This window comes from Aptenodytes patagonicus, chromosome 15 (genome assembly GCF_965638725.1).
Source record: "Aptenodytes patagonicus chromosome 15, bAptPat1.pri.cur, whole genome shotgun sequence".
NCBI classification, from domain to species: Eukaryota; Metazoa; Chordata; class Aves; order Sphenisciformes; family Spheniscidae; genus Aptenodytes; species Aptenodytes patagonicus.
Window position 1 is genome coordinate 7,381,427 of NC_134963.1, and position 23,334 is coordinate 7,404,760.

Below are 23,334 nucleotides of genomic sequence, written 5' to 3' on the forward strand. Positions count from 1 at the left end.
TTCAGACTTGCATTGTTCTTTTCCCTCTCCCTGCCTCGTCATTCAAACGCGGGGTTGAGAACGCTGTTCGAAGGCCTAAGCGAGAGCCCAACACCCCGAGCACGGGCGGCGACATCACTGCATTAACAAACAGAGGTTTTGCAGTCAACTTCAAAAAAAAAACCCTAAGACATTTTAGTATAAATACTATATTTATTAAATATCTTTACAATTCATTTAAATGTATTTACAGAACTATTCCTGCATAAGTTATACCTCAGACATGAAATTCACATAATTGCCTCTTAGGTAAGCATAGATGATAGTCTCATTTTAACAACAACAAAAAAAGCATCCTCATTAGATACAGACTCAGATTTGCTTCATTATTTCAGCTATCTTTGTAAGAAACTACTTCATACAGTCAGTTCCTACACACGCAGTCTGGTTTTTTGCCCTGGAGAAAGGATGTCCGTTAGCGGGAGACAGAGATTCCACCACAAAATCCCTCCCATCTTCGCCAGACCTTCGCCTCGCCCTTCTCCTTTACTCGGTCGTAACTGTCTGGTCCCAAAAGCTGGTTTTCGGTTTGGTTTCTTTTCGGCCATACCTTCTTCACAAACAGGAAGAAAGTGCATTTAGAGGGAAACTGTATGTCGCAGGTCTCCCAAAGATAGCCATAAAAGTAGCAAGGAACCACAGAGTTTTTCCCATTCACCACATCTTAGCCCTGTTTGACCCAAATACCTAGTAACGCCGCTGCAGAAATCCCAGCTCCTGCCAGCCCCGTTACGTTACGTGGTTACTGGTGTATGGAACTCTTCCTCTTCCTTCCGACCACCGCCCCCGAACCACCAGCTCCTGTAACACGCACGCCCCCCCTGCAGCGGCTGAAAGGCAGCCTGTGCTCCGCTCACGCACACTGCCGTTTCACAGAACACCCTTCTTGTACGTTCCTCTCGTGAACGGTCACCATAATCTAATTCCTAGGAAGTGTTACTGCTTCATGCATCGTTTAAAATTATTTCGATAGTATGGGCCCTGTCATTTCCTTTCCCAAAAATTTATTGTGCGCAGACAGCTTAAGTTCATAGGAAGAAAATAGGTTTGATATGTTTAGAGTGCACATCTTAAAAAAAAAAAGAAAAAAAAGAAAACCAAAAACAATCAAGCATGTGATAAAAATATCAATTCTTTATAATACAGTATTGCTTTATAAACAGATGGAAAAGCTATAAGCTTTACTGGTCTTTGGTGTGTCCGGTGAGGGATAAACTCATGATTTGTAAATCAAAATCCAAATTTGTTCATTATTAAAAAAAAAAAGTAATAATCACGATGTGATATGAGGCAAATGGCTTTGTAGCTACTGCTCAGCTAAGAACGGCTTTAACGGAGAGCGCGAGGCTTGGCGTCACACCCGCCAGGCAGCACGGTTCAGCTTTGGAGAAGGCTGGCCGAGTTTCTCCGCTCGGGGATTCCAGACCCCGGACCAGCAGCGGCAGAGTACAGCGCACGCAACACCTCAGGCCGGGGGTAAGCACCTTCGCCATACGCGTCCATCCGACCGGCACGCGTCTCCCGGTGTATAGTTCTAGAAAGCGGGGGGGGAAAATAACGAGGGCTGGGGACGAGCGCGCTGAGAGCGAGGGGTCCGAGTGCAGCACAGCCCAGGTCTGCAGGGGCATCATTTTAAGGTAAGTTCAAGGGAAAGAACAATTGATCAAATCTGCTCTAATCAAGAAGCGTGACAGTAAATACTGGAGAATAAAATGTAAAGAGACCCAGATTTGAGAGAGACCCCCCCCTCCCAAATGCTAGAAACAAAGCCCTGTACTGCAGCGTGAATACATTCCTTCTAACGAGACAGCTGGACACAGCTTGTTCAATTTTAAAAAACAACAAGGACTGACGATTTGTGCAAAGTTGTCCACCACTCGCTGTTCCACGGATCGCAAAACTAATTAGTTTTTCTTCATTAATATAATCCTCCCCATACCCTCACCAAAATAGCATTTTGGTCAAGTTAGGGTAGTTAAGGCATTTTGACGAGTAATGATTTAAAATAGATAGCTAACATGCCAATTTAGGAATAGCAGATAAATTACTGAAGAGCTTCCAAATTAATCACTTATTATAAATGAAATGCCTGTTACAAGCATGACGCATTGAAATATAGTAAAATGACATGTACATGGTACATGTTAAATGATCTTAAATAAAAGCTTGACATAGTTACGCAAATATACAGTACAAGTCCACAAAAATTCTTTAAACAAGTTGAGGTAACCTCAAACTTAAACAGTTTTAATACAATAAACCAGGTAGTAAAAATCTCCTTTTGAGAGCAGGTAAGATTACTTACTGACCGAGTTTAACTGCACTCACCTAAACAGCAACATTACCCGACTTTTTATATATAAAAACATGGCTTTAATTTATTTCTACATACTTTTCTACCAGCAAAAAAGTTAATGAAAAACTGACCAAAAATATATATATCTTTACAGCTATCAGCTTTTTGTATGAACCTCGGGAAAGAAAAAGGAAAGCTTGCTGGAACGGGGGGAACGAATGTGAGCTACTGTAATTCAAAAGGAAATGTAATATTGCAAAGTGGCTGTTAGGTGACTGTAAACATCATTAAGGTTCATTCCGAAAACCCTAAACTTTAGTTACTGAAATGTAAGTTTTGCTGATTATTCATTAAGAGTTTCCATTTACGTACTTACTGCTGCTGCCACAGCCTAAGAAAGAGGTGCTTGTCTGAGAATCAGAAAGATAAGGATCAACTGGACTTAAACTGGTGCAGCATATTCTGTTCTACACAAGCGAGAATGGCAATTGTTAACACAAATTATGTTTCGTTAACAACAGAATTATCTACCAAAAGTGAAGACGTTCAGAGTTGAGGATGATCTGTTCTTTGTGCAACTTCCCACTGTAGCATTTATGCCGTATCATCCCGCGCTGGTGAGATGGGTTAAAATGCTGAAAGGACCTCAACTTTGGCCAGCTCGGCTTTTTGAGACTGAGTTAAGATTTTTGTCAAAAAAACAAAAGAAAACAAAAAACCCCCAGCATTATCCACAGCCAAAACATCCAGATACCAGGCCCATTACGGACGAATGATCTGCAGAACTTTTAAGATCACAGTTAAGCACCTGAAATCACAAAACACATTTGCATCCATATAACTTGAACTAAGTATGTTTTTTGAAATTTCGTACTAGAAAAGGCTCCTAGGCTGACACCATGTATGGCAAGAGCAGAATGTTTACAGCAGTTATAAATCTCCTGAAAACTGGAGCTTAGAAACACGAAACCTCAGCTATCACTGTTACAAGACTATGCTTATGAAACTGTGTTCTGTAACATACCCTTTAATGAATAGTGAATGTTTCTAGTAAATAGAGTAATACGCCCTCTTAGAGAGGTTCTAGCTATTGAATCTAGTTTGAAAGATGATAAACCAATCCTACTCCTTTGAAAGTAAGTCACATTTCGAACGCAGTAACGATGTGGGATTGATCCTCCCCCTTTTAAGGACAATGACTAAGCTCTGAAAGACATGCTTCAAGCCTTGAGCTTCTTCATTTCTTGCTGGCAGACAAAGACCAGTGTACTACGAGAGTGGTTCTTAACAAGGACTTCAGTTGCGTCTCAAGACAGGCAACGAGCTCGAGAACCGGCTGCCGAGATCAGCTGCGAAGGAAGAAAGCAATCCTGCCAGCAGGAAACCGTACGTGTGAAGCTAGGAGCTCGGGGCTAACAAAAACGTCAGAAGCTGACACTCCGGGCAGATCAGTCTGTATACTCGGCCACAATAGAAAGAAGGACGGTGATGTCATCTGGTTTTCCCCCTGTAATATAAGAAAAGTAAAACTACTGCGTCAAACCGCAGTGGGTCATCTTCTTATAATCTGTGACATTCCCCCATGGAAAGCTCTTTAAAAAACAGCTTGAATATTCAAAAGTTGTTTTGTGTAGACACAAAAACTCTGCTTCCTCCACCTCCTTTCCAGAACGCAACCGAGGGTAGCAATGACATTTAACACAGCAAAAAAGCGCTCTCCTTTTAAGCTATAGTAAGATCACAAACTACTAAAAGGAGTACAGAACCTCGAACACTGCTGTTAGCCGGCAGAGCAGAAAGCCTGTTTTCAAGCAGACTAGTTATTTATTTAATAGATTACAAAAAACCTGACATTGCTTTGTTACAGGCAAGCTGCAATGAAAGTCGGTATCTTCTCAGGAATTTCTACTGTAAATCAAACACCTCTTTAGCATTTTCTCCAGCACTATATTACTGCATATCTTTCTAAAAGCTACTTAACATTTTTAGTAGTCACTTTTCAAACCTCAACAGCAAGAGCAATACACTCAAATCCTAGAGGAACAGCTCAGAGAAGAGGTATTTCGTTATGGAGACAGTCAAACCAGTCCTGTGGACTCGGGAGATCTGCAGTTTCATTCCCGAATGACTGAGCTTTGTAGCAACATGGAGCCCAAAGAGCTATTGTCTCCACCTTTAGGAAAGATGCTTAAGGGTCTTGCAGGAAATCCTGCCCTCCTGATCAGAGATAATGAGAACATCTTTACTAGCAGAATTTTACTTATTTATTTATTAAAAAAAAAAAAAGAAAGAAAAAGAAAGGTGTTTGATAGGACTCTGAACTCTGCCAGGTGTCAGTATCTGTCTAGAGCGTAGGAAGTAAAACCAACAGAGAGATCAGGACGGGGATGATAGTGGTACAAGGGTCAGAAGTTTGAACCAAAAAAACCCCAAACCAACACCAAAGAGTGGGCAGAATCTCAACTAAAAAGCATCAATAAAAGACCTTAAAAAAAAAAAAACCAACAACAAACACCACCACCCACACACCACCACCCACACACCCAAATCCAAGGAACAAGTCAAGTACAGTTTTCCTAAGAGCCCGGAGAACTTGTGCCAGGCAGGATTCCTGGAGCAGGAGTGTACATATTAGGTTAAAAAAAAATATATATATATCAGTGCACTGCGTTCTCTGCATTCCAGCTGCTTCCCCACAGGAGGCTTCTGATCAGCCGGGGCCTGGGATGACCTGCGTCAGGAGCTGGGGTCCTTGCCAAACCCCACGCGCTAGATTGGCGCTCTGCTGCCAACCACATTTCTTAACGCTCTGTTTTCCTATCGGATTCTGGAACAACAGAACTTCACTTTGCTTAAGATTTCTCAAAGATAGCAGGAGTGGGAGGAGGAGAAAAAAAATCTTACCTCTCACATTCAATCCATTGTCACATGCAAACTGTGCAAACGGCGACATGTAAGTGGGATCATATGCCAGCTCGTGAGCTTGCTCAGCAATGCTTCTTGCAGTCTGCTGTATACTCTCATAGTTGGAGTTCTAAATTAACGAGGAAAAAAGTTTATTCTTACAAGGAAGGTAGTTGTTTTGCTGATGCGTGTCAGTTTTATAGATCCCTGACTGCCGGATCTCTCTCTCACAGATTAGTGCACTAGTTACCACCTTCGCTTCCAAATCATAGAATCATTAAGGTTGGAAAAGACCTCTAAGATCACCGAGTCCAACCGTCGACCCAACACCACCACCCACTAAACCATGTCCCTAAGCGCCGCATCTACATGTCTTTTAAATACTTCCAGGGATGGGGACTCAAATGGAACCCTCACCATCTTTTAGGCTTTATCAATTTGGGTTAGAACTGCAAATCTTTACAACTGAAGTCCAGACCTCTAATCCCTACCAGCAGCTACAAGACTTGGTTTTGGAGGATTTGAGAAACTTAGAAGACTAATACTCAAAATAGACTAAACAGTCTCACCTGAGGGAAGTAGGATATTTGACAGCTATACTAGCAGTTCTCACTGAAAGAACCATCGTTCCCCCACAAAGTAGGCTCTGTTGAAGTAATTATGTTTTACCCCGAATGCGAAGTCTTACTTCTCTGACCCTCTTACGCAAATCGACAAGAGCACACTTGGGGAGAAGGGGCGCTTTAAAAGTTAGATGAGAAAAAAAATTTATCGAGCATGCAAACTTTCTACGGACCACATTTTAAGTGCCTTTTTTTTTTCCCCTGTTTCAGTAACTCTGCTGCTTTACTCCAAGACTTTTCTTACTGAAGCCAACGCGACACGACACCTGCTACTCTTTTTGTTTATAACTATTTTAAAATGCCTTGTCATTTCAAGAGTCTTCCCCGCAGTTTGGGGAATTAGCAGGCATTTACATGCTTAACTTTTGGCTGAACTTCACAGGGAACCTGGCCTTTCCCAAACACGCCAAAAGGTGCAGCTCAGCTTTCTTCCACAAGGGAATTCCATCTCCAGCATCTGCCCAGGCTAACCTTACATCTACCCAGCAAAAGGAAGGTGGGAGTACAGCAGACAGAGGTATATGATCTGGCCACAGCGTTAAGTAACAGCCACGCCGGTTAGCGTCCAGCCCACCAGGCCCTTCCAAACCATGACAGCATGCCAATACATCTTCAGTGCTGTCATTACCTTTGCTAACTAGATTAAAGCCTCTTGTGACAGCTCGTGCTCGCGTTTTCCATTTCACAGCACAGCTTCTCAATTTCAGACCTGAATATTGCACCGAGAAGAGGGGAGAGTGATAGTGGGGACTGCAGAGACAGGGAAACACAAGGGTCCGCCTGATGCGCAGAGGCCTCTCAGACATTTTGTCTGTAAGGACCCATTCCCTGTCTGACACCACCTTTCAGTTATGTAGCTGCAGGGTAAGAGCAGGCAAAACTTTTTTAAAACCGCGCTATAATTCTACGTTAACCTTATTTGCATTTCATAACAAAATACTTTCCTCAGGGAGTTATACATATTGATATCTCCTAAGTATACTTTCCTTTCTGTAATTAAATAGCCTTCAGCTAAATGTTCTCATCCAAATTAAAATATTTTAATGTATTTTTACTATTTAAAAAGAACGTGTGTGGTCACTAACCTGGAAAAGTTGCCAGGAATTTTTTTTTTTTTTTTTACAGAACATTAAAAATTTTCAAGCACACGCAACCCACAATTCAGACAGCCCATACTACTTTAGAATTACTGTTTTATAACCCTTCAGAAAAGCTTCAAATTATCTTTAAGTATACAGCCCCCCCCCCTCAAATAACCCATGAGAGAACGCTGTATTTTCATGTATATAATCCACAACCTGCAAGTACAGATAAAATACAATGCGTGAGCAGCTGGCCAAGGGCAGTGCCTGCTATTGAACATCTCCCCCTTTCCCTTCCTCCCATCACTAGTTAGTGACGTGGTACCAGCTGCTACTCAGGAAATTTATGCCCAAGCTGCTGCTTCTGGATTCAGCCTGGGTGCAGATCCAAGAGGCAGCGCTTTGGGGTCAGTGGCCCTTTCTACCACTCACATGTGGTATTAGCTGCAAAGTCTCTAAACGATAGCACTTTGCAGTGGGTCTCATATAAAATACGAAAGTTACATGCATAAAAAGTAATGGTAGTAACTATAAGGGATAACCAGTGCAAAAGATGAGAGATTCAGAATATACACACTTACCTTCAGCTTTTTTAACTCCTGCAGAATCATGTAGTCAGGCATGTTGTCAAACAGTCCGTCTGTTGCAGTCAAAATAATGTCTCCAAGTTGGACATCAAAAGAAGTACTGTCAGCAGCATCAGGGCTGTGAAGATGACAGATATGTTAAAGAAAAGGACTCCAGCTTTCACTAAGACACCAAGCAATGTCAAACTAGCACATCAACAGCTTTTGTAACTCACTACTGTTATGTATTTTTCTGCAAAGGAAAGAAATAATCACTAACTGTGGAGCTTTTGCACCAGGATGGCTTGTCAAGAAAGCTACAACAGAAGAACTGTGATTGCAAACAGGTATGGTTCCAGCTATTACACAAAGGATTTGCATTTAAAATTCCCAGATGAACAATCCTGCAAACTAATCCGCTTCACAAGTGTATCTCCATGGAAACCATTAAGTAGAATGGCAGCTCAGGGCTTCCTTCTCACTCATCTTAAATATGTAAGAGAGCTATACTTGAAAGGACAATTCATAACAGGAACGGCCAAAACACTCAAGGATACTGAATCACTTTCTAATGCAATGGAATATGAAACATGGCTGGAAATCGCTACCAGGAGACCATAGCCAGTTGGTCTACTTATGTCTAATACATTACACAATACCAAGGGGGGGGGGGGAGGAAAAAAAATCTATTTTGGCCATGAATATTGCTGCAAAATCTGATTCTCAGAAGCAGCATAATGACAAACCCTTCATTTTTAAAGATTCTTCAGGGGTCTTTAAAAGGGAGAAGCTGCTGCATCCCATGCCATTTGGCTATGCCAAAAAGCAGAAGAGCTGCTTTGCTCAACTGATTCGTAGCTTCAGGAAGGCTAATAGAGTTAGGATTGCCTGCCTATGCCCATATATAGCCAAATTTAACATTAAACTGGGACAACAAATAAAAAAAAAGTACTGGAGAAGCATTTAGACAACACACGAGTACTAATTAACATCAAGAACAGTGCAGAAACTAGCCAGAAAGCTATAATCATGATTCAGAATTGAAGTGTGGGAGCTCATTTATCTTGCACTTTCCTTATTACGTGATGACTCAGATTACTTTGCTTTCCTGACTTCCACTGGACATTATCAATTATCCTTGTGCTTTTTGGTTTTTGTCTTCCAATGGATGACAGAGAATCTCAGAAAAATTAAGATTTTTACAGCTCTGCAATTTCAGTCATTTATTTTTAGTCTAATAAAGAGGTTAGATTATTTAAGGGTTCTAATTTCAGAGTTCTACCCTAGCTTCCTCTCTGCAGTCTTATGATGAGTAATAAAACCACATCCAAGAATGGTCAGGAGTTTCAACAACTTAACTAACATTTTCAGAAAGAGCTATTTTGGCATTAAAGTCACAACCCTTACTGCATCAGCCTTGATACTTCACAGAATCATAGAATCATTTCAGTTGGAAAAGACCCTTAAGATCACTGAGTCCAAACCTTGTATCAAAACTTAAGATGTCTATTGCATTCCCTGTATACTATGGTCACTCTTTGAAGATCCCTTTATCATCTTCCTGTATTCAGAAGAGGGCTATCACTTTAACGAGTGTATAACCATTGACTCGAGAGCTGTATTTTAATATATATTTGAAAGCCGATTTTTTTTTTTTTTAATTTTATATTACTGGTGAGACTTCACAAAGTCAGAGGATGGATCAGCCTGACATTCTTAGGGGAAAACACAAGTACAAGTCTGCCTTTGAAACAACTCATTTCTGTGAACAGATTGTCCTTTCCTAATACTCTCGTTTCCCAGCTTGGTGTTCCGCCAAACAGTTTTTTTTGCTCGTTTTGGTCAAATACAATATGCTATTTGGAAACACAAGTTACAGTCACATGTCCCTCTGCTCTATTCTTCAAGTACTTGCTACCTCACTGCCAAGATATCTAAATTAGTGTACTCCAAACCAGTCTCAAGAGAGTACTGACAGGGACTGGGAACAAAAGCTACTGGTAAAGCAAGCCACTCATGCCGGATGACTGGCGGATATACCAGCTGCAGTCTTATTACCGCAGCTTTCTCGAACAATGTCTTTCCATGGATCAGAACATGCCTAGTGCACACCACAGACTATGGGAATATGCCATCATGAATGAAAAATCATTAGCCCAATAAATTCAGACTGTGCAACAGCGTACAAAGTTTGTTAAGTGCAAGGCGAGAAGTGTTCACATTACCTGAAGACGGGGCAGGGGGGCAGGTATAAGACCCTTTGATTGGATACATGCTTAAATCCCATGCGCTACGCTGCACTATACGAAGAGCGCTGTAGCAGCAAAACTGCAACCTTTAGGGAGTTGATATCACAGATTAAAAATTTAAGATCCTCTCCCATCTTACCTGTCACTTAAGACAACTCCTTCTGCTTCTGGTGGAGCTATTGACAGTTGGAACGGAGTGTTGAAGTAATGCTGCTGCTCATCAGATCGATGTACTACTTCTCCTCCTCTGACTACCAAAAATCCAGAGTCTCCCAAGTTGGCTGTATGTAAACGATGACTTGTTCTGTCCAGAACTACTATACAAGCTGTACTGCTTCCTGGAAGCAAACAGAATATGGTAACTGAAGTTAGCCTTGCAGAATTTGTTTATTCTTTCACCGATTTGATTCACAGTGCAATTATTCAAATTTTTATCAAAGCTTACAGATCGGGAGAAATGGAAATACTCAATAATGCCAAAATTAATATACACTAAAAATAGCAAAACGCTAGAAATCTTTGCAAGACAAACTATGATTTTTGTATAGAACTTACTTTTCCTGCTCTGATTTTGGTAAGCACATTATGCTGACAAATACCTGTTTTGTCCACTTTATTTACAGTTTTCTATCCCAACACGTCAGCACATTCCTATAGGACTGGATTTACAGAAGTCACATAAAATACTGAAATTCCGAAATCATTGAGATAATAGAATTCTAGTAGCATCCATACAATGCTAGGTGCTCTCCACACAGTTTCACTCATCAGCTGTAAATAAACCATGCCAAGTAAAGAACTGCTTGCAATTAAGTATTAGGTATTATTGCATTACTCTTGTCAGAACATTAAAATGCTTTTCTTCATCACATGGCTCTGTAGAGCTATCTTCATGTTTAAAAAAATAATAATCCTGTCACATCTTCAGGATACTAACTTCACAAGTTTAAAAAAAACATGTTTCAGAGACAAATACTATTCCGGATTAAAGTCAGACAGAACGGAAACGTATCTACTTGTCAAGCATGCTCAGAACTACCCCAGCCATGCCTGAGGCCACTGAGGAATTCTTGATTCATTCACTGGGAAGTAGCCACCAACTGTGCTTGGTTGCAAGCCACAAAAATAACTGTATTGCAAAGATACCCATCCACAGACTAAGTCCTTCACAGCAAACGGCAATCACTTAATTTCTGCAAATAGGATAGCACATCCACCAAAAGAACTTTCATTCCTGAAGAGCGTGAAATACAGCTAAAGCATTTCTTCTTGACTTCTGCCTCTAACATAAGTCCCCATATCACCGGCTGGTGAAGAGTCTTCATCTTCCATCCTAACGTTCTTCCAGCAGAAGTTTCCAAGCACAGCTATGTGTTGGACAGACCACAAGCTTGCAATGAGCTAAACTTACAATCAAGCTTGCTAGTGCAGAAGTCCAGCTGGCTCCAGGCATCACCTGTTCCAGATGTTTCCCTTTCTAATACAGGGAGTTCCCTGCAATACACTTGCACTTAATTTGTTCTCTAGTGAATATATAGGACCTTCTCCACTCTTAGTGAATGCTAAGTCAAAGCAGTATCTTAGGAAAAATTCAGATTTTATATGTGACAGCGTCCAAGATTGTTTTGCAATACAAGAATAGTGTTTAAATAAATGGCACGGTTTCCTCCCACTTCAGTTTTATTTTAAAATATTTGCTAGATTCAATTCTGATGAACTAAGTACCAAGACTCAAAGCACAACAGCAAGGAAAACTTATTGCCTAATGATTCCTCCTTAATGAAGTCCTCTCCCTTCACTTTATTTTAAAGAAACTCTAAATGCTCATTGCTGTGGTAATTCCAGGGTTTTATTTATAGTTCTAAAAATACTGTTCTCTGTTAAAGGAGAAACACTAAGGATCATTAGTTTCAAATTCTAACTCTATTAGCAGAGTGTAACTAGGAGGCCATGTGTGGAATGCAGATCTTGTGACTCAGCATATGCCGCTTTTCAGAATTCAAAAGGTCAAGCCAAGCAGGGCTGCCTCCGTCTACAAAGCCGTTGTGAGAGCTCTTACCAGTGGCCCACTTTGTAGATCACTTACAGCTACATCTGCTTTGCACAAACAAGCACTATTAAACACACAAAATCCTAATGTAATTACCGACCACTGCTATTTTAGTGATACTTAAGGTCACTTCTGAGGTTCGGACCTATTCTTTAGGCATATAATGTGAGAACATCTGTTCCGAAGCTCAGACGACAAGTTAAATATAGCTTACGCAGCATTCTTCTGGCATAGAAGTTTAAGGTCAGGTGAGAAGCATGCGTATCATGCAGGGTAACGCTTTCTTGGTGCATAAGAGGTCACATGCTGTTTAGAAAAGTATTCTGTTTTCAAGGTTGTCAGCTGAAGCCAAATGTTACCTCTCTATATGCCCACCATTCCCAAAGCAGCTGGATGCCCTGCCTAAAATCAACTTTGACACAAAATATGCTAAGCATCTACTTTAGTTTGTTTTCAAAAAAATCTGTAATGAATCCCACACAAAGAATTATAACAATAATATATGGTACCAGTGATTGTATGATATAAACTACTTAAGTCAACCAATTAGGTTTAAAGTTCATTGGACATAAAAGGCAACAGGAGCAGTAAGGCAAGGAATGAGCAGAACTGCATCCAATTATCATCAGAAAATATTTTTGCTTGCATAGCTTAAGCAAAAAGCCACAACCAACCATTAAGAGTTTTTAACAGAGAACAGTTATTTATACATACGTAACAGAGGGAATGAGTGCACATGCCATAGCGTATTCTACTGCTGAACTCGTTTTGCAGACTCTCTGCAAGCACTGGTGAATTACCGCCCTTCACACACAACGGCAGTTTGCCTTTTATTTTTTTTTTATATATATACACACACACACACAAACATTCCCTGCATTACTGAATGAATCAAGACAGTTTTTAAACATACAAGAGAAAATAAGGATGCTACCAAGAGAACTACATTTCTGAGGTTTTTTTCGTTAATTAAAAGAAGGTAACTGCCTGCAAATCTGTTGTAGAAGCTGACAACAGATTTAAGCAACCTTGACTAAGTATATGTCTAGATAACATACAACACAGATCCAATTTATGTATTCTTCCTCTCTTACCAAGCAAAGGTACTTTGTTCTGCAGCAGCTCACAATAACCTGCGGTGAGAATCCCAACAGGATTGCTTGGTACGAACCGTCCTTCTTTTACTAAACGTTCACATGTTCGCATAAGAGTCCCTGAGAACTGAGAAGGGTCAACCCCATAGTCTCTCCAGCCACCTACACCATCTGCTACCCCTAGAAGAAAACAGAAAACAAGAGTTATATGAACACAAATGCTTTCCGAAACAAGGTTTTTAATTTTTGACATCACTTATGACATTCAGTAACTAAAAAGTAGGACACAGCCCCTGCTTGAAAAACATTTTTGATTAAGAAAAAAAATTGAGCATTTAAGATAACTTCTGACATCAGCTCCTAGACAAATCTCTAAAAATAATCTGAATTGCTGAAGAGAAGGTAAAAGTCTAATGCTGAGAACTCTGTGAGGACACTGACTTCACTAGAGAACAACTAATGGGGAATTTGGGAGGAAGGAGAAGGATTCAATCACATTAACCTTTGATTAGCCCATTAAAAAGGAAGAAGAGTTTTTATTAGTTTTAAATATGAAGGTTGTTAAGATTTTAAATAGGATAGAAACGATAAAGAAACTCTTCCCCACTATTCAGCAGCCCTTTAGTTTTTTCTCAAGCTACTTGCTCATATGAAGGATAATGCTTTCTATATGGTAGTATCAATTTCTGTAGAAACTAAACTTCCATTTTAAAAGTGTGTTCAAAAACCCACGCAACCAACACAATGCTGGGACCTACCCCTGCAAGGATAGTTTGTTGCTTACAGCTTCAGCCAAGCAAGAGAATGAAAACTGACTATGATCCAGTCAATTTTCATTCAGTTATTAAAAACAACCTGGATAGCAGAAAATTAGATCAATTCTGCCAAAACTTGGGAAGCTTCTGAGCAACCGTAGAGGCAAATAGCGAAGATGCACATAGAAAAGGGGGGTGGTCAGAGGGAGATAAACAACAGATATGATATTCTGCTGCTCATTTGGCTAAAGTATTTTGAACTCCCTCCATTTGCTTTAACAATAAAAGTAAAATACTGTCCAAAGGTATTATTTATGAGATAAAAATATTTCTACTTGGAAATTTTTCAAAAAATCTTCTTGATCCTCAGCATGTAAGGAACTAACCATTTCAAGCACAGGTTTCTGTAACATAATAAAGCTAAAATACTATGTTCATGATAAAAGCACAAAGAGCCAATTTCAGAGCTCAGATTGTGCTGAAGAACAACAGCCTCCTCAGAAAAAAAATGCCGCTATTAGCAAAGGCATGAAAATTTGACTGAGAAGGTAAAACTAAGTTTGCCTCATCTACAAATGCCCTTCAGACGGGACACCATCTGAAACTGAGACGGAAGGTTTAGAGCCAACCTTGGCACGAACTATAATCTGACAGGAGGTTATAGCCAGATTCTGAACAGCCTATCAACATTAATCAGATTTCTCCCAAAAATAGTGTACAACCTTTTAGACACCTGCTTTGTCCGTTTGCTTTCTTAGGACAACACTATACGAAGGCAGATCTCTGTATTCACCTCTTGAGACCAGACCCTGGGAAGAAGCTCATGCAAAAGCAACCCTGGCATTCACAGAAATGCCTTTTCTGGTTTCTTCAAGAACAAACTAATTCTTTCTTTACAGGTCCCACAACTTCAGGTTAATACTGGATTAACCCTTCGCTTTCTGCTGGCACGCAGACAAGTCTAGAATAAGAGATTATCAGGAAAAAGTTCTAGATCTATAACTTGAAATAGAAACTAAGCTTCAGTTTGGATGATGATGCTTGCTTTACATGAAGTAACCAGATAAGCGGCTTTTTTCCCTTTAAGATGAACACAATCCAGATGTATTTTTGCTAGCCGAATACAGCATTGCTTCACTGACAACAGGGTTAATGCAATGAAAAGATGATGTTTGACAAGTACTGTCCAAAGCTGTTGGCTCCTACGGTAGTTACAAAACAAGCTCATCAGAAGTTACAGAGTTCCCTCAAGCGATCAGTAAACCATTCTTGCATTAGTCTTCTTGGGAAATATTTAAACAGAAACACTACAGCATTAGTATACAGTACAAGAAAGCCATCATAGCAAGCACCTGATAAAGTTAATTATCAAAACCTATTTCAATTTTTAAAGCAAAAATAAGAGTATGCTACCTGATTTTCTTTGCCCACTTCTTATTCCAGGCAGGAAATCTGAATCCGTAATCATGGCAACACACTTCATACTCTATCTTGAGCCATGAAATGGCTTTGTCTGCCTGCTTTCCTGTCTGCTTTTTGCAAGCTATAAACAGCTTTAAGTACATTCTGCCAGTGCCTTCCAAAACAATCATCCTCTAGACGGTCCACAAGGAGGTCCTCTGACTTAGCTTAAGAGAACAGATTGTCTGCTTAAGAATCAACAAGACAGTTGTGCATTCCTTCTCCATCGCTGGCACAGAAGCAAACGGGACCATCGCATTCATGAGCAGGCCCCGGAGTATGCTTTCACTGTAATACCTCCACGACACCTCATCAGCTCACTAACTCATGTGCCACCACTGGCATCTGTTTCTTGTCCTTGCCCAAAATGGACAATTTGGGTTTTTTCGCAAAGGTTTGGGATTTTTTTTTCCCCTCTTTTTCTTTTTTTTATTAAATTGTATCTCTTAAAGATAGGTCAGTTCATTTAACTTAAGCTAAATGACCTTGTTGGCTCCCAAACCATGGTTCATGAACACTGCCAGAGCAGCCGAATGCTTCCTCCTGCTCCGGCACAGAGCCAGGAATTACTGCTGCCATCGAGATCAATGGCAGTACACAGGCAAAGCACACTCAAGAAGCCCTATACCACACAGTGCCACCTACAAAACAAACATCCACCTTTATTGTTTTTGCCTTAGAAGAAGATTTTTACATTCCCTAAGATCTTTAGCCATCCTGTCCTACCTTCAGCATGGTTTTAAAATAAAAACAGTATCTTTACATTCTACGTTCTCAACCTAAACTAAACAGTTTTATGGGAAAGGAATATATGATTTTAAAACAGATTGAATAAACTGCTACTGAAATAGATGAAATGTAAATGAGAATACAGTTTAAGAAAACTTTGTGATATTTGATATACAGCAAACAAGGAGCAAAACTATTTGTGAGATATTTCAAACTCCCGAAGTAGCAAGGACTGAAAACTCAACTCATAAAAATGGACTGCTATTATGTAATAGCATGTTTTCCCTCTGTCACCAAAGGAAAATTCAAGAGTACTGCTATTGGCAGCATCACTGCCAAGGAATAACGCCAAGCTCTAGTCATTTATATTATCTTTGTTTTCATCTAAGACAAAAAAACCTGTAAATATTCAAAATAACTACTGTTTTAACAAGTGAAAAAGATTACTCAGGTTTTCATTTTCTTACATTTCACCATAAAACATTAAACACTGTCTTCCAGTATCCAGCATTTAACTTAAAATAACCATCTTACAAAATAGGAATCACAGGACGTTTAAGACAAACTGCATGGATGAGAAGAATTGCTGAAATTGAACTGTACACAATCCTTGATTTTTTCTAAGCTATTCAGTAAATCAGAAAATTTTATAGAAAGAATGTTTCTTTGGATATTCCCTATGTTCAAGCCTATGCAGAAATTACACAAATGTCCATGTGACAAAGTGAAATGCCTATGGCTAGATGAACAACCACTATAAATAAAGCAATTGAAAATTTCACAATAAATCACTTCAAAAGAGTAAATGCTTCTCAAGTATTTAACTGTATTATGGAGACCTTTCAGAATCTTTGAGAGTTAACACTCCACTACATTGCCTTCTGCTGGAAAACACACAAATACTACTGCCAGATTAAATACTCGCTGCATGTGTCAGTCCAAAAACTGGCTCTTTCTAACTTCTTAAAGATTCAGTGTATCAAGATCTCTCATAGAGAGACAGTTGTAATGAAGTTTCAAGACAAAGCACAACTGACAGATACTGCAGCACTGAAACTGAGCAAGTGAAGATACTGGCACTGCAACTTGTTAAAATGTATTTCAAAACGCTAAAAGCACTGGGATACAATACCAGTTGAAATGCAAACGTAAAGTTGTTTTGACTGCCAAGACATAAGGTTAACTGCAGAAGCCCAGGGAACAACCAGCCAGTGCTTTTCACCGCACACTTTTGTAAGTCAGAACCAGATGTTCTATCTAGTTCAGAGCAAATATAAACTAAACAGGCTTGAAGTTCAGAACAAAGCCACAATACTAATCAAACCCTGTTTAATATAAATTGCGTTATGAGTGGAAGTTCTGGCTAGCTGGTAAACTAACCTGCCCATGGTCAGAGTCCAAAAGTATCGCCCTGTCCCAAAAATCTGTTGAAAGATCGATACTGTCAAATGTTGTATCAGCTAAGAATAATAATCACACACAGAAGCACCAGGCAAGCACAAGCGTGCCAGCAGGAACTGCTTTTGCATGCAACCACAACTAACTTTGTAAGACACTCCACACATCCTATTGAACTTTAAATTTCTTGAGATCCTTACCTGAATTAGCAATGAATCACTGATAAAAGAACATCAAAAGGATATATTTGTGACTGAATTCATTTTGCATCAAATATAGAAGAAAGGCTAAAAAGGTAACAAAGTGCAATCTGTTGCACTACACAAGTTTGAAATACAGTGCCTAATATTTGTCAACATATCATAATTGAGATAAACTGCTAAGACTTCTTGTTTTATCAGCGATGAGATAAATCACACACCTAAATAGGTTCTCCATCCAAAGCAAGTCACATGCTCAAAGCCAGCACTAACCCTCCCAGCAACCTGTATGGAATCACAATGTTACAGCCAAATGGTGTCTGCTTCCCACCCCCCACCCCCGGCCCAGGTTTCGACAAAGAAATAACCTGGTTAAATACAAATCCCTGAAGGCAGATTGTGTGTGACTGATAACTAGTTACAAAAGGAAAGGTTACTTATTCACAATACACATTTTAAAAGTTAAAGTAGACCTTAAACTACCTTTGCATTAAATAGAGAGGTACTGGAAGAATAACTGGCTAGGTGATAATGAGGAACAAAAAGCAAGAGGCAAAGTGAGAGATTGATTTTGAAGAACAGACTGAAGAAGAAACAAGGAACTGAAAACATTAAATTGTTTATCTAATTCCAGGAAAAAGCAGCAGTTCCTTATATATATTCCCCCCCCCAATGCACTGTTGTTCCCAAAACTGTTTTTTACCAGGTAGATCTCTTACCTATTTTATTTAAGCCTGAGAAATTGCTCAGTGGATTTTGGGAGTTAACAGGAGAACACTAAACTTATTTATTTCTGAAAGTTTTGTAAAAACTTCCCTACATAGTTATATCTACTTAATCTCTCAAGGTGTTGAGCAACCCCAGAACTTACCTTCATAGCTGAACTGCTACTGGTGGTTGGTGCTTAAATGCTGAAAAGGGATAGGTACTGCAGAACAGACACCAGCCAAGCTGTACTGAAATTACTTACAGCCTGAACAATCTCAGGCTCACAATATTAATAGCGTGGATGAACCAAAGTAAGCAATAGGAGATTTTTGCAACATTTCCTGCGACATAGGTATGATTCATGTCTCACCTACTGTATTGTGTTCAGCTTTGCTTATCTTCTTCTGTGATTTCTGACAGAACCTGCTTTTCGTTCAAGTTAAGATCTGCATATGGATGGGAAATTGTCCGCTATCAACAAGTATCAATAGCACTCACAATTAAAGTAAGTGTTCAACTGCAAATTCTGATCAGAATACGTTGTGTGCAATGCCCTTCCAGAAACTGTGGTAAAGCAGAATAACCGGATTTTAGTTTCATTCTCAGAAAGAGAGCTACCACATTTCTAAGAGGTTACATTCAATGCTGCTTAAGAACAGCTCTGCCGACATTTCGATTATCTGTATTGACAAGAATGTCAGTGAACGTAATTGTTAATAGGGATGTTTCTCAATAATCTGTAGTTTCTCTACAAGTGACAGTACTTATGCTCCCAAGTTAAAAAGAAAATTTCATTTGCTCTATGACAAACTAAGATGCATATACAATTTTTTCAAATCACTGATTACTCCCTCTAAGATGCCCCAAGTTCTCTCAACAGAGTAGGTGAAAGGCTACTCTGAAGCAAGCAGACAACTTGCCTCCTTTAGTGTGGTAAGTTGTGGTAAGGCAGCAATCTCTTTAATAGGTATGATACCAAACAAACCACTTAACATAGTCTTATATGACCTTCAGGCATCAAAGTAAGGCGGCCTTCCTCCTCTGTAGTTGCCAGAACAACCTTGACATTTCATCTACAAATCCTTTTACGTTCTGTAGTTTACTCTTCTTGATGACAGTGAGACTAATGATACTCCAGGGGCTTTGTCACTCTAGAGTTTTACATACCTGCTATGCAGGCTGCTGACAAACTTAATTTTCAAGTAAAGTGCAATTCCTTTCAGTTTAGAGTAGCTGCCCTACAATACCACCCCCCCCCCCCTAAAAAATTAAAATCAAGATTTGCAGCAGATAGAACAGTTGCCAAATTTTAGCTTTGCAGTGGACAAACAGTACCCTGCTGCCAGACAGTTTTTTCCTACTACTGCTGGGGGACAGAAATAGTTTGGAAAACTAGTCAAGTCACACTGGCTACACCCAAACTTCTACCCAGCACAGACATTGTATAAGTGATGCTGTCACGGGATGTGCATTGGTTGCTGTAATGTTTCAATAATGAGTCACACAGCAGCTTGGAAAATCCATAAAAAACTAGCAAAGACATCAGGAGCCTGATAAGGCAGGAATAAACAAGAAAATGCAGATCCCAACAAAAGAAAAAACAATCACCATGATGAGACTTCTCAAAATTTATAAACAAGCTTCAATGTTTAGTTTTGTTAAATAAGTGCAATGTTTATATAAAGCGTTTAAGTTAATTTTTAAAATTTGTGTTTTGCGTCCTATGCACCAAAAATTCTACTCCTATGCTAATTAGAAAAAAAGAAAGGTGTCAGTTTCTGAAGAGTTTTGGTTTTCGGCTTTAACAGGACAGAAATGTTGTTTTTTAGGTTACAAAGGCATGCATGAAGAGGTATATTAACATCTACCAAGTCCCAAGAAGATATCTGAATATTCTGAGCATCTGGACAACCAAAACACTAACAGTGAACCTACAAAAAGGTAGAATATGGTACAAGCAGCAGCAAAAAGGAAACATGGGCCTGAATCATAAAGCTCTAGAGATTAATATTAGTAGTAAAGCCATTTCCTTTTCTCAGAGTGATCCCAAAGGAAACACTCTGGTTTTGAGTTTCTTGTTTCTCCCCGTGCTCTGAACGGGAAGAAAACATGCAAATTTAACAGGTATGTACCAGACAGAAGCAAAAATGAGAGACAAAAGCTCCAAGGATTCAAGTACACCAGTAACAGGCCTTATCAAGCCTTTAACAACTATGGGAGGGTTGGAAATAACATGAATCTTCATAAGCTTTCTGTTGATCTTACTATGAAAGGATAAAGCATGGAGTAGAAGACACGGTTAAATTTTCAGTCTTAAGACTATACAGTATACATATAACAAAAGAAGTGTTTAGCATTTTTCTATCTGCTATAAACACACTCCCTAGTCAACTTTTGTTTGACCTAAGAAAATGAATCCCCGAGCACTCATGCCAAACGGCTGGGAGTAGCTCTTTCACTATTACACCACACCCATATCCATCCCACACAGGCATGCTTCCCATATATTGGGTCTAGAAAAGACTGGCACGGAAGAATTTTAAATTAATTACCTGGCATGGCTTTGTCACTGATGGCTACTAGGACAGACTAACTCTAAGTGATACGCTTGAAATGTACTGTTCTCTAAAAGCACTCTTACTGTGTCTAGTGTTCACTTTGGCTAAAGCCACATGAGCCTCTTCATTAAACTAATACTGAAAAGTTAAGCTTGAAAAGCAAGTTCAGCTCAGCCAGTTTAGGCAGGTATCGAGTTAGTACAAAATTTATGAGGGTCTTTAAAAAACAGATACAGAACCTCAGATCTGTGACGAGAGTAAGAGGAATTGAGGGCAGGAAAACACTGGTGCTGAAACTCTTTTTGCAGCAGTGTAGAAGAGCTGGTTGAGAAAGGGAGAGCAGAGAGATGATCATAGCAGCAGAAACAAGGAGAAAACTACTATGTCTGTAAACTTAAGAACTACAGATGAAGAGAAAGCATTGTCAGATTGCATCAAAACCCATCCTGAGCATTACAGTTTGCAGAATGCATCAAAACTTTCACCCTGACCGTTACAGTTTGCAGAATGTACAGTGATCTTGGTTTTTTGGTACGTGTATTAGAAAAGCAATAAAGAACTAACATGAAAATAGCTTTACATGGAAAAAAAAACCCCACCAACAGCTTTTCTATTTAAATTATTTTCTTCTTGGTACTTAAGACATCCTGGTCGGAAGCCTTCTTTGCTGTTTGATCCTTAAGTGGCCTTACAATTCTGTTTGTTTTCAAGTTACCATGAAAATTAATGCAAAGACCAACTTAGAAATGCAATTCTCTGTTGATTCCAGCAGGAAGACAAGACAAGCTGTAGGTCTACATACGGTAATTACCAAATATGGCCAAAAAACCCTAAACATCATCAAATGGGTTTAAATCCCCCCGCTTCCCCATTCAAAGAGTCCACCTAAGTAAAGCAGATTCTGCATTTCTCTTACGGGTAAATGCCAATTGCTCAGTTATTTATCAGTGCTGGCCTAGTATGAACTTTAAAGGCAGCCAGCCTTAGTCACATTAACGTAAGGTTGTCCAACAGCTAATTCTAATAGAAAAAAGTTTCTCTGGAACAGGCACAACAGAAAAGATGCAGAGTATCTAAAATGCATTGACCAGCTTTCCACATCTCCTTGAAAGCTGCAGCATTACCCTTAGAGTAACAGCTCCCTTGAGAATAATCAGCAATACTGTTACCTAGCACCAAGTTACAGCTTCCGGAAAAAAATGTCTCAGCTATATTAAATGGCAACCAAGTTACAATGACAGCACCAAATTGTGAAGAAATCACCAAGCACTATCACATCACGAGACACTGCAGTGCAATCCATTGGTTTTAAATTAAAAAAAAAAAAGGGGGGGGGACGGGGGGAGGAAGCTGCTTTTTTTAATGTCAAAGTTTTGGTGTAAATTTACTTCTGTCAGTTGCTCAAAAACTAACTTTTGCAGAGTGTCAGTTAGCCAAATTCAACCTTGCCTACACAGGAGAAAGGTCATGCACTGTCAAAAGCAATGCTGCTCGTAAACTGAAGATTCCACTGATTATCTGTAATTATTCACTACTTCTAAAATTTGAACCCTTAAGATTGATTTCGCACGTGCATCCAAACCAGATTGTAATCAGGATAGAACAAATACTGAAATTTAAGTTTGACATTTGAAACCAGTCTCAATGTCACTTTGCCTTTCACTTGACAAGGACACAGCACGCGCTAAAATCAGGAAGTGTCTGTTTCAATGATCCTTTATGTAGAAACGCAATACATATACACGGGGCTTGGTTAGGTTTCAAAGGCACACAGAAAGTGTAATGCACTACAAGTTGTTTCTGTGGCTTTCGGAGCCACTAGGCCTTACAGGCACCTACAGGTGAAACGCCAAGGCTGGGCCCAGACGGCCGGCACCCACACCACCCCATCCCAAAGGCAGGCTGAGCGAGGTGGGCGTCGTGGTACAGCAAACAGCACGAGAGCTTTCTTTTGAAACTAAAAAAAGAGAACTCGCTCTGACATTTACAGGCAGAACCGGCTCCTTTGTCTGTGACCAAAGACTGAGCCGCTTCGCCATGTGTGGCTCAAGGAGGGGAGGTCACGACACCGACGCCAAAGCCACCTCAGCACCCCCGAGCAGGGCCCCGCCAGCACTTACCCAGCACATCTGCCGACCGGTGCCGGGCCACGAAGCAGGCGTCATCCCCGTAGCACATGCCTTTCTTGAGGATGCCCTTGCGGAAATCTTTACCAAAGCCACAGCTGGCTGTCACCAAGCTGTAGTCACGGGAGTCCGTCTGCGAGAGGCCGCCCAGGACTGCCCGGGCTACCAGCCTGCCATAGGAGAGCACCGAGAACATGGCGTGGGGCGCCCAGCAGCCGAGAGCCAGGAACGCGGGGAGCCACCGGCGCAGCCGCCTCCTGACCTGCGAGCGCCCGCCGCAGGGAGCCAGCCTTCCCCTGCCCGCCGGCCGGCTTGCCTCAGCCACCGCCGGCCCGCGCTGCCCCTCCTCGGCCCGGCCCCTCACCCTCCCCCCCGCGGGCCGCCTCGCCCCTCCGGGCCGCCCGCGCTGCCCCTCACGCCCCGCGCGCCGGCCCCTCACGGCCGGGTTGCCGGCAGCGCCCCCGCCTTCCGCGCCACCCCCCCCGGAGGGGGGCTC

At 40.6% G+C, this 23,334-nt stretch overlaps 1 protein-coding gene across 1 annotated transcript; it reads right to left on the reverse strand.

The window, feature by feature from the left end:
* Positions 1–172: 172 nt before the first annotated feature.
* PPTC7 (protein phosphatase targeting COQ7) lies at positions 173–23,143 on the reverse strand. Its single transcript, XM_076352604.1, has 6 exons — positions 22,833–23,143; positions 12,904–13,083; positions 9,899–10,097; positions 7,526–7,649; positions 5,240–5,369; positions 173–3,842 (listed from the first exon to the last, which is right to left on the reverse strand). Exons 1-6 carry the CDS (start codon positions 23,032–23,034, stop codon positions 3,784–3,786), a joined length of 894 nt encoding a protein of 297 aa, XP_076208719.1. The 5' UTR covers positions 23,035–23,143; the 3' UTR covers positions 173–3,783.
* Positions 23,144–23,334: the final 191 nt, after the last annotated feature.